Genomic DNA, 12,134 nt, shown 5'->3' on the forward strand with positions numbered 1-12,134 from the left:
TCTCTGAGGAATCCACGGATGCACATGATGGTTCCGGTTATTTCTTAATGTGCAACCCCAGGATTTTTATTTTTTAGTCACAAGACTGAGAACAATAAGACCATTAAGAGCAATAGCCTCCATAAAACCTCGTAAGTCATTTTTAATAAGGCCATCAATTTCTGCCAAGACCTAAACAAAGTTAAACGTATAAGCCAGCCCTGTTAGCTCCGCTACCAAAGGGAATCTAGACAAAAAATAATCATTTTGTAAATGACTTACTCTGCAGTGACAGCAGGAGCTAAGGGATCAAACTCCATTACCTCGTAGTAATGGGGTAGCTGGAGATCATTCTTTGTCATCACTACAGGCAAAAAAAAAAAAAAAAAAAGCCAATAAACACACATTGTGCTTTTCGACGAGAAGTGCTATGTACAATTCTCTTTATGATTTAGACTTCAAACATAAGATCCTAACAAACTGACAACCAGAAACAAATATACTGGTGTTCCCATGCTGCTTGCAAGGGCAACAAATCTATCTGCAAAGAAAAATTTCCAAACGTCAACAAAAGCTTCATTTACTGTAGTATTCAACATAGAATCTTCAGTGCAACACAAGCATTTTTACAGTCTCTTAATGTCAGTCATAATGGTCATAACTGCTCTGAATTTACTTCATGTCACTTAAAAATGCAAATGAACTCCTCTGTGGGGTTGGCCTGGTGCCATAGTGGTTAAGTTCGTGCACTCTGCTTCAGGGGCCCAGGGTTCATGGTTTCAGATCCCCAGCACAGACCTACACACCGTTCATCAAACCATGCTGTGGTGGCATCCCACATACAAAGTAGAGGAAGATTAGCACAGATGTTAGCTCAGGGCCAATCTTCCTCACCAAAAAAAAAACAAAAACAAAAACAAAAAAAAACACCACACAAAAGCAAATGAACTAATTTTTCTCCTCTACATATCTATTTTCAATTACCAATAAGTCTGGCAGACTCATATATTCCCACAAGTTTCCTTACTTGATGCAAATAATAAGGTCTCAAGTACCTGGGTGATTGCCGGGCAAGGACGGCAGTGTCTGGTTTGATGGTGTTGCTGGAATGGTCTGTAGACTAACCGGCTGTAGTAACACTGAATTTGAATGTTCTGGAAACTTAAGAAGGTATAGCACATGTTCAAATAAACATTCTACATTAAGCTTTTCTTATTCTTTAGATTCCTAGGCTTCCAAGTGGCACTATTCCAAGAAGCATATACCCTCAACTGGACAAGAATTAGTAATTATTAACTATTACTTTAGTTTTTTAGGTAATAACTGCTTACACAATTTATTGCTTTTCTGTCTGATTTCAGCCCCATTGCACTTCATTTCTCATAAAAGGTAAATTGTTTTTTTAAAACAGTGTTGCTTTAAAAAAAAGCAGCAGGAATATGTGGCTCAGTCCAGATTCTGTAGTTCCACATTGAATATAAAACCTCAGCTTCAAACAGGACAAAAACCAATCTTAACTAAAGAAAGGCAGAAGGTGATGCTATCAAATCAGGACTGATAAAGATTAAGGTCTTAATTAGAAATCTCTTTCTTCTTGTAATTTTCCTCATTCATTTCACAAACGTCCTGGGCACCTACCGGGTGCTATAAATAAAGCAATAAATAAAACAGGACAAATCCCTGCCCTCATGGAGCAGACAATCCACAAATGTAAACGGATGTCAGATGGCAAGTGCTCTAAGAAAAAAGCAAGGTAACGGAGAAGGGAGGCAGGGGAGGCAGAGGAGGCAGGGGAGGCAGAGGAGGCGGGGTGGGATACTGCTCTGCTTGTAGCGGTCAGGGAAGGCTCACCACTGGGGACAATGAGCAGAGCCCCGACTGAGGTGGGCCTGGTGATTATCGGAGGGGACACAAGATCAGATGCTCTGAAGCAGGAGAGGCCAGTGTGGCTGGAGCCGAGTGAGCCAAGGGAGGGAGGCAAGAGGTGAGGTTGGAGAAGTAAGGGGAGGGAGAAGATCAGCATTTAATGCTTTTACTACGTAAAATGGAGTGAGGAAGAAAATCGTAGATGGGTTTAGAGCAGACGAGTAACATAATATGACTTTACTTTTTAAAAACGATTGCACTGGTTTCTGTTTTGAGAACAGATTGTGAGGTGGGGGCGGGGGGCGAAGAGAGAGGTGAAGGCTGACGAAGGGCAACTCCTAGGAGGCCCCTGCAATGTCCATCTGATGGTGGCTGGGACTGGGATATAGAAGTGGAGATGGTGAGAAGTGGCTGGATAATAAGATATATTTTGAAGGTAAAAAGGTAAAATTCAAGCACTATTTTCTAAGGTTTTTCGTCTGAGCAATTGAAATAGTGGAGTGGTCATTTACGGAGGTGGGGAAGACCGTAGGAAGAGCAGGTTGGGAGCCGGGGCTGCAAAGAAATCAAGAGATGTTAAGTGGGAAGTAGACATGTGAGTTCTGCTTTCCAGGGAGGGGTATAGGCTAGAGACACCAACTTGTAAGTTGTCAGAATTTGAATAGTATTTCAAGAGACGAGACCAAAAGACCACAGAGGAATGAACATGGACAGAGAAGTCTGAAGCCTGAACCCTGAGGTCCAACATTGAAAAGCCAGGAGAGGAGGAGGGACCAGCAAAGGAGATGGGTGAAGAAATGGAAGTGAGGCAAGAGAAGAAAAATGAGTGGTATCTGAAAGCCACATGTGCAAAAAGGAGGAAGTGACTGACTTTGTCACTTGCTGCTGATAAATCAGGTAAGATGAGGACTGAGCATGGCAGGACTAGATTTAGCAACATGGCAGTCACTGGTGACTTTGACAAGAGCTATGCCAGTAAAGTGGTTGGGATGAGAGCCTGTCTGGAGTCTGTCAAAGAGGAGGAGAAGAAAGAAACTGGAGACAGCAAATATAAACAACTCTAAAGGAATTTTGATCCTTAACCATCTTTCTAAGAGAAGTGAGACTCAACTTGTCAACGTCGAAAGGTTAAAAGAAGACAAGGGAAAGTCCTAACAAAGCCAGTATCGATACATTAGACAGACAAAGAAATATTGAGCAGAACAGGAGAACTAACAAGCAGGAGGTCGTTCTGGCCAGGAGAATCTGCCGACTAGGAGCGCTGTCAGGGAAGGGTTCATTACTCACATTCTCATATGCATGACTTGAGGAGAGGTTTTGGCTGGTCCTTTGAGCAAACCTAGGATAGTGTGATAACACAGCATGATTACCCTACAGTGAGAACACAAATGCAGAAAGTAAGATGGCTTTCTTAGTCTAAAAACAAAACTTAAAATGTACCTTTAGACTGCTCAAAAGCATTAAATTTCTATAACAATTGCCATCTGGTTTCAGTGCCCCCCAGGTCACGATGCCCAAATACCAAAAAGAGTAAAGAAAAAGCACTGTCCCTGGGCAGTGGTAGCCCTGAGACCCTGGAGGGTGCATGGTACACAAGCGAAAACAGAGCCTTCGATCTTTCCCTCAGACCAGCCACCACGCTATCAATCCCTGAAGGATGAGAGGCAATGCAAAGTGGAGCTTAAGAAAGAAATGGCGGGGGGCCGGCCCAGTGGTGCAGCAGTTAAGTTCACACATTCCACTTCAATGGCCCGGGGTTCCCCAGTTCTGATCCTGGGTGCGGACATGGCACCGCTTGGCACGCCATGCTGTGGTAGGCATCCCACATATAAAGTAGAGGAAGACGGGCACAGATGTTAGCTCAGGGCCAGTCTTCCTCAGCAAAAAGAGGAGGATTGGTGGCAGATGTTAGCTTAGGGCTAATCTACCTCAAAAAAAGAAAGAAAGAAAGAAGTGGGACAGTTCTGGGTAAGATGGAGTAAACACACTTCACCCTGTCTCTCGTACTGAATGCAATAATAAAACCTGGACAGAATGTATGGGGCAAATATTTGAGAACTGAAATGTAAATAGTTACAGGCTAACTGGGAAAAAAGACCAGATCGCTGAATCACTGGTGAACTTACCATTTTTCGCCCCTGTGGTATTCCCTAACCTGAATGCAATGCAACCTAAAATGCGAAAGAGGGCAGTGAGGACAGACAGAGCTCCAAGAGATGCTCCCTTGTTCTTACTCGAGGAGCAGGAAAGGGAAATTCTAATGCTCAGAAAGCGTGTGGAAATCTCTCACCTCTTTTTTCCCTCCCCTCTCTGTTCTCTCACACCCAAAACCCCAGGCAAAGGGGCACATGTATATGGTGACTGACAAATAACAACATACAACTGAACTTTCACAATGTTATAAACTATTATGACCTCAATAACAACAACGAGTTCCAAAAGGACAGCAGAAAGTGTGTAGGGCTGAAAAGATATTTGAAAAAATAAAGGCTGAAAACTTCACAAATTTGGTGAAAGACATAAACACATAGATTCAAGAAGTTCAGTGTAGTAGGTTGAATGGCTCCCCAAAAAGTTATGTCCTTGTCCTAATTCTTGGAACCTATGAATGTTACCTTATTGGAAAAAAAGGGTCTTTGCAGATGTAATTAAGTTAAAGATCTTGAGATGATGATATCCTGTATTATTCAAGTGGGCCTTAAATCCAATGACAAGTGACCTCAAATGAGAAAATCAGAAAGAGATTTGAGACACACAAAGGAGAAGGTAATGTGAAGGTGGAAGCACAGAGTGGAGTGATGTGGCCAAAGCAAAGGAAGCCAAGGAGTACAAAAAGTCGCCAGCATCTGGAAGAGGAAAAATGGCTTCTCCCCGAAAAGCCCCAGAGGGAATGTCGCCCTGCTGAAGCTCAGACTCCTAGACTCCAGAAATATGAGAAAATAAATTCCCGTGGTTTTAAACTGCCTAGTTTGTGGTAATTTTTTTTTTTATGGTAGCCACGGGAAACTAATAAACTCAGCAAACCCCAAACAGAATAAACCAAAAGAAATCCATACCCAGACATATCATAATCAAACCATTCAAAATTAGAAAAGAAAATTTCCTGAAGGCACAGCCAGAGAAAAGAACACATTATCTCTAGGGGAACAACAATTTGAATGAATGTAGTTTTCTCATTAGAAACCATTTGGGCCAGAGGAGAGTGGAGCAACATTTAGAAACTGCTGAAAAGAACTGTCAACCCAGAATTCTATATCCACTGAAAATATCCTCCAGGAACAAAAATGAAATAAAGAGGGGGCTGGCTGGTGGTGCAGTGGTTAAGTGCGCACATTCTGCTCCTGTGGCCCTGGGTTCGCCAGTTTGGATCCAGGGTGCGGACATGGCTGTGGTAGGCGTCCCACATATAAAGTAGAGGCAGATGGGAACGGATGTGAGCTCAGGGCCAGTCCTCCTTGGCAAAAAGAGGAGGACTGCCAGCAGTTAGGTCAGGGCTAATCTTCCTCAAAAAAAAAGAAAAGAAATAAAGACATTCTCACATGAAGTAAAACGAACAGATTTTCACTGCCAAAAACTGGTTCCAGGAGAATTGCTAAAGGAAATACTTCGGAGAGAAGGGAAATTATACCGGAAGAATATATGAGCAACAGAAATAGCGAATATTGGGTAAATATAATAGATTATTCCTCTCAACTTCTTTAAAATATATTTGAGGGTTGCAAGCAAAAATGATAACATTGGTGGTGGTTTTCTCCCCAATGTATACAGATGTAATATCTGCCATAACTACAATATAAAGGAGGATCTAGGTCTAAGTTTTCTACATTTCACTTCAAGAGGTAAAATGTTGGTTCTAAGTAAACTAAAAAGGTAAATACATATATTTCAATCCCTAGAGCAACCAGCCCCCCTCCCCATATAAAAACTATACACACAAAGTTATAGTCAAAATCACAGGAGATAAAATGGAATACTGAAAACATTCCAATAATCCCAAAGACTGCAGGAAAGAGGAAACAGAAGAAAAAGAAAGGGAACAAACAGAAAACACATTACACAATGGTAGCCCTAAATCCAAACCTATAATTAAATTAAATGTAAATGGCCTAAAATAGCAATTAAGGACAGAAATTATGAGAATGTATAAAACTGCATGACCCAACTATATGCCATCTACAAGAAACGCACTTCAAATATATCAAGATAGTTAAGTTAAAAGTAAAGATGGGGGCTGGCCCCGTGGTCGAGTGGTTAAGTTCGCACGCTCTGCTTTGGTGGCCCAGGATATGTTAGAATTCATAGAACTGTACATCAAACGGGAAAAAGGGTCAATTTTAATATATGGAAATTTTAAAAATAAAATTAAATTACAGAAAGAAAAAAGAGAGCGGGTACTGAAATCAGATCCACTTGAATTTGAATCCTGTTTCTGCATTAGTTGGGCAAATTTTAGCAAGTTAATCTTCCTCAGCCTTGGTTTATTATTTTTACAATGAGAACGACATGGGAGGCCACCTCATAGGTCTATTGGGAGCACTGGTAAGTAATTAGTAAACATTTCTTATTCTTCTTAGTGTGCTGCCTGATAATAAGTGGGTTATAAATATATATGACCTATGACTTTATCCCACCATTATCATTGTTTTTCAAGGATCCTTTCTCTTATGAATAATTCCATCACTCATTTGTTCTGTGATGGTAAACAAATTAAACTGCAAACACAGAGGGGTGGAAAAATCTCAAGACCATAAGGCATTATTGTGACTGATTTTGCCTCTCATACGTAATCTTCAGCATATAATTTAACGTAGATACATGTCCTAGGCAGCTTTAGTCCTTCAATTTCTGACACTGTAAAAAATTGGTCTAATCACAGTTTCAGTCATGTACAGATCTTCCTTGACTTACAATGGGGTTATGCCTGATAAACTCATCATATGTTGAAAATAACTTAAGCCAAAAACCTACCAGACATCATAGATTAATCTAGCCTTCCTTAAACATGCTCAGAACACTTGCATTAGCCTACAGTTGGACAAAATCATCTAACACGAAGTCTGTTTTATAATAAAGTGTTGAATATCTCATGTAATTTATTGAATGCTGTACTGAAAGTGAAAAACAAAATGGTGGTAAGGGTACAGAATGGTTGTAAATATATCGGTTGTTTACCCTCATGATCGCATAGCTGACTGGGAGTTGCAGCTCGCTGCCACTGCCCAGCATCACAAGAGAGTATCATATTGCAGACTGCTAGCCCAGGAAAAGATCAAAACTCAAAATGTGGTTTCTACTGAACGTGTACAGCTTCTGCACATCGTAAAGTTGAAAAATCGTAATTCAAACCACCATCCTAACTCAGGGACCCTCTAATTAAGCTTTTTTGAAAATTAGAAAAAAATAGACACAAAAGGCTTAGAAAGATAGTATAGAAAACAAAATATTATTAATATTAAAGAGTATCTTTCATTCCAGTGAATTCCAAGCACTATTATAATTATTTTGATATCTGGATCTTGAGTGGATGACCATTATAGGATGTCTAATGTATGACTGGCAAACTACTGCTTTATGATTCCACTGGGATGCCTTTTAAAATCAAAGATTCCTGCTACTGAATCAGAATTTCTGAGGCCCAGCAACTTTACCTTTTAAGTCACCCAAATGGTTTTTATGCCTACCAAAGAATGACATCCACAAGAGTACAGATTAAAATAAGCAGCTACTAGCTAGGATTCATCTTTTTATGAGTTTTACAGACACAATTTTTATAATGGGATTTCCTCTATATCCTCTTCTTTCTCATATTAGCCAATAAGATTTGCAGGATAAAGGAAAACAGCATCAGCTACTTTAGACTACATTACTTCCTAAGCAACTTCACTGGAGATCTGCCTACATTTCAGCACTTACTTGCATCACACCAGAGGAAGCCAACCTAAGGCTCTTGCCCAACTTAGTGGTTCATGAGATAGCCATTGACTCTATTGTGTCCTGGCACATGAATCTTTCCTTACTCCTCTTCTTCCCTTACGCTTTTTTTTTTTTTTTCTGCTTTTCTCCCCAGTTTGATTGTGCTTTCTCATTCTCCTTTCTACCCCTCTGCCCCTACTCTTTTTTTAATAAAGAAAAGTAATTGTTGGGGGCTGCCCTGTGGCCTAGTGGTTAAATTCTGTGTGCGTGCTCTGCTTCGGTGGCCCGGGGTTCACGGGTTTGGATCCCAGGTGTGGACCTACACCACTCGTCAGCCATGCTGGTGCAGTGACCCGCATACAAAACAGACTGGCACAGCTGTTAGCTCAGGGCTAAACGTCCTCAAGCAGAAAAAGAGGCAGATTGGCAACAGATGTTAGCTCAGGGCAAATCTTCCTCACCACCCAACCAAAAAAAACAAAGAAAAGTAATAGTCTCTGTACAACTTTTTATATTGTTTTGATATTTGAATCATGGAAATGCATTGCCTATTAGCTAAAATGTACACATTTAAAAGAAAAAAAACAATATAGACTTTGGTATAAGGCAAATCCAACTTCTGTGTATTTTTAGCTCTATCCACCCTATCCTGCCCCTCCCTGACCTTAGGGAATCATGCTTTTTAGCTTCTTCTGCCTCCTTCTTGCATTCTTCATGCAAATAGAGGCAAATAATACATATTCTTATTTCTCACTTTCTTACACAAATGCAATATAGTATACACACACTACTTTGCACCTTTTTGTTTCACTTAATAATAAATACATTAGTGGTTGTTCCTCATATAAAGAGCCTACTTTTTTTTCCCTAGCTATATAGTAATACACTGCATAGATGTTTATTTAACCAGTCCCCAACTGATGGGTACTTGAATTGTTTCCAATTATTAGCTCTTGCCCAAATGTGGTAAAGAATAATCTTGTAAACAACTCATCTTGCAGAGGTGAGAATTCCCAGAAATGAGATCGCAGGTTCCAAGGTAAACACATTTATAATTTTAATAGATATTGCCACTTGCCCCTTATAAGAACTGTATAATTTTGTGATAGCATCTGTCTTTCCACAGGCAACAAAGCACGTTATCAAACATTTGGACTTTTGCCAGTCTGTGAGGTTAAAAAATACTCTCATTGTAGTTGAATTTATATTATACTTATTACATATATATTTATATGTAACTATAAGTAAGGTTGAGCATCATTGCATATGTTTAAGGGTCGTTTGTATTCTTTTCTGGTGAACTCTCAGTTCATCAGACCCGCTCTTTGATAGCTAAATGAACTGGAGCAAGTTCCATTCCCTAAGTCTCAGCCTTTTCTCCTCTAAAATAGGAATAACAACAGAACTGACCCAAGAACGTTTGCAAAGATTAAATGAAATAAACAAAAACAGCTTAGCAAAGTGCCTGGCACACAGCAAGTGCTGTGTAATCGGTGTGGCTGTTACTCTTAACAATTTTAAACCTCATTTCTCTTCCCCTACCTTTGTCATTGTAGTCCCCCTACCTTCTATTATCACTAAAAAATAACAGAAACAAAGACAACTGATTGAAGGCTTATTATGTACCAAGAGCTATACTGGAGTTTGACATATAACATCTCACTGAATCTTCATAAGAATCCTAAGAAATATTCTTAGAAGAAAAATGAAAGCTTCCACTGGTTAAGTTGCTCATCCAAGGTCACACAGATAGTAGGAAGTAGCACTGAGATTCTGACTCAGGTCTGTTTGACTCCTAAGCCTCTACTTTTTCTATTATGTCATGTTTTCTTAAATATGAGGAATCACCATGAGATGGTATCAGTTCCGGAGCATTACTGACATACTTACAGGGATGTTTCTGTATTTTCCAAGGCTAGCAAATCCATCTGTGGACAAAGACTAGGTTTCACGTTGTTCGTTACAGCAGGACTTGGAGAAGTGAAATCTAGAATACAAAATAGATTTGCTGTGTGGCTTCAAAACATTTTGTCAGTCAGTTCTGTGGGATTTTCCACAGTAAAAAAACAAACAAAAAAACAAATTAAAGAGAGAGGTTTCTGTCACCACAAAATCATGGGATTTCCTCAACCAGAAATTAAAAAGTATCATTTTTACCATTAGAAAGAGAGAAATCCCCTGCCACAAAAAGAGGTTATTGAAAAGGTAACAAATGTTATTTTATTGGGTTTTCTAAACTCCCAAGCTGATTCAGAATGGAAGAGATTTTACCTGTACGCTTCTGCCAAGCACACAAGTTTTAAAGCTATGGTATGTACAGAGCTCCACCTTCACCTCCCCAAGCTCTTAACTTCCTACAATCCTAGGTGAGACGCCCCAAAGGGAATAATCATTTCCTCCGCTCTAAAAATGCCTGATAAAAACTCAAGAATAACTCTTCCATGTAACAGACTCCACACGTTCCACCGGTCTAAATAAGCAAGCAGCCAACATTTTAGAAATAGGGGAAGTTATAAGGAAACCACAAATTCAGTGATACTGAATATTTTGACTCTGGAAAAACCTGCTAACAGAAGAGAAGAACAAACTGATTTTAGTTTGGCAAAAACTTCTGGGTTTCAGCATTTTTCATCATCCTTAATTTTGTAATTTACCCAAACTTTTTGGGAATAAGGATAGTAGGAGATAACAAATAAGACAGGTAACACAGGTAACTCTAAGCCTACAATGCATTTTATAAACATTATTCATTTATCTTCACAGCAACTCATTAGAGCAACTACCGTTCTCACTGTTTAAGGTAGGAAAGTCTCAATGGTCTGGTGGCTAAGATGTGACAGAACCGGGATTTCAGCTTGGCATTCTTTGACTCAAAAGTCTGTGTTTTCCCTTTTACATCTCCCCACCATGTGGACCAGGCCTCATAATTCCTGAATTTCTCCATCTGCATCAAATATGCCCTTACCTGACGCTATAGCATAGCAGAGAAACCCATAGATAATAGTGCGTGGGTTCAGAGTAGATTTAAGTATTGGCCATGGAGAGGAACAACCTCGATAAAGCAGGCCAGGTAAATCCCATGAGATTCTAACCAGTGGGATGAGTTTCAAGGACCTCTTCCCCAGACACATCCATTCCTGTACTGCAAATAACCCAACCGTTTGCCAAGAAGCAATTACATCCCCTGATACAGTTCTCTGATATTCAGACAGACTTCAGTCCTTCTCAGGTTGCATTTAGTCATGAAACCAAGGAGAACTGTTTCACATCAAGCTCTTCTGCTGGTCTGAAAAGGCCCACGTGCTTATTTACTTAGGTCTGAGAGCTGAGCATTCACGGAGTTGAGTTCTCTCAGAGTGGCCCTCGGCTTCGGGGGGCTGGGACTCAGGTCAAGGAGATCACAGGACGGGGCAGAAGGTTCACTGGTAATCTGAAAGCAAAGCAAACAAAAACACAACTTAGGAAAAATGTGTCAGGTCATTTTTCACAGCTTTCTCTCCAAACACTTGCCTGTGGAGAAGGGAAGATTCTATTTGGATGCATTTTGAGGGAGAATTCTCCATTCAATGGACAACACTAGTACTAATCACATCTCACTGTCTACATAGGTTCCTGCTCAATTAGAGGATCTTCTTATGACCTCTTATTAATAACTTAATAACATCGTTATTAAGGCAAATACTCTACACCGCCAAAACCTCTCCATCATTAATGAATGAAAGACCTATTTGAAGTAAGCATTATTTCTTACCTACAATTCGTTAAAAGTTCAATTGTTTTATAACATTTCTATTCACTTACATTGGCATCTTCTGTCTGGTTCTTATTTTGCTCCAAAATCCTTTGTTGGTTTCGAGTAAACCTGTTTGAATTAACAAAATGCAAGTATTTAAAAGAAAAACAGATACGAAAATGCTAGAATATTTAACAATTAATATGCAAATATTTAGGAACAAAGACAATCAGCTTCATCCCCACTCAATTCCCAATAAAGTACTTCAATAACTTTTTTCTAGTTTATAGAGGTAATAACGCCTTTAGTGAAAAATGTGTGAAAAAGGACAAGGATCAAAAATATGAAAAGAATTCCATCACCTAGAAATGGCCCCTATTAACATTACAATGACTTTCCTTCCAGTATTTTTTCCTGTAAATTAATCCATTTTAAACTTAGTTGAAATTATACTTTCCATAATTCTATATCCTAATTCAACTATGTTGTAAGCATTCTTATAGTTATTCAGAAATATAATTTTTAGTGGCTGCATATTTTATCTCATGAATGTATCACACATTTAACTATTCTTCTCTCAAATACTTGTTTCTAATTTTGCCATTATAATTTTCCACAAAAACTCTAATACACTGAAAGCATT

At 39.4% G+C, this 12,134-nt stretch overlaps 1 protein-coding gene across 5 annotated transcripts in view; it reads right to left on the bottom strand.

The window, feature by feature from the left end:
* TOM1L1 (target of myb1 like 1 membrane trafficking protein) overlaps positions 1-12,134 on the bottom strand; it is a 61,831-nt gene that overhangs the window by 4,799 nt on the left and 44,898 nt on the right. For 2 of the 5 annotated variants that reach the window (XM_044746112.2, XM_070482980.1), the window contains exons 9-14: positions 11,560-11,620; positions 11,071-11,188; positions 9,649-9,745; positions 3,133-3,184; positions 1,035-1,140; positions 262-343 (exon numbers count right to left, since the gene is read on the bottom strand). In XM_044746112.2, coding sequence (XP_044602047.1) covers positions 262-343; positions 1,035-1,140; positions 3,133-3,184; positions 9,649-9,745; positions 11,071-11,188; positions 11,560-11,620 — 516 coding nt within the window. Of the gene's footprint in view, positions 1-261; positions 344-1,034; positions 1,141-3,132; positions 3,217-9,648; positions 9,746-11,070; positions 11,189-11,559; positions 11,621-12,134 lie in introns of all 5 variants that reach the window. The other 3 variants (XR_006512931.2, XR_011493785.1, XM_070482981.1) reach the window with 3 other exon arrangements.

Source organism: Equus asinus, chromosome 13 (assembly GCF_041296235.1).
Source record: "Equus asinus isolate D_3611 breed Donkey chromosome 13, EquAss-T2T_v2, whole genome shotgun sequence".
Taxonomy (NCBI): domain Eukaryota; kingdom Metazoa; phylum Chordata; class Mammalia; order Perissodactyla; family Equidae; genus Equus; species Equus asinus.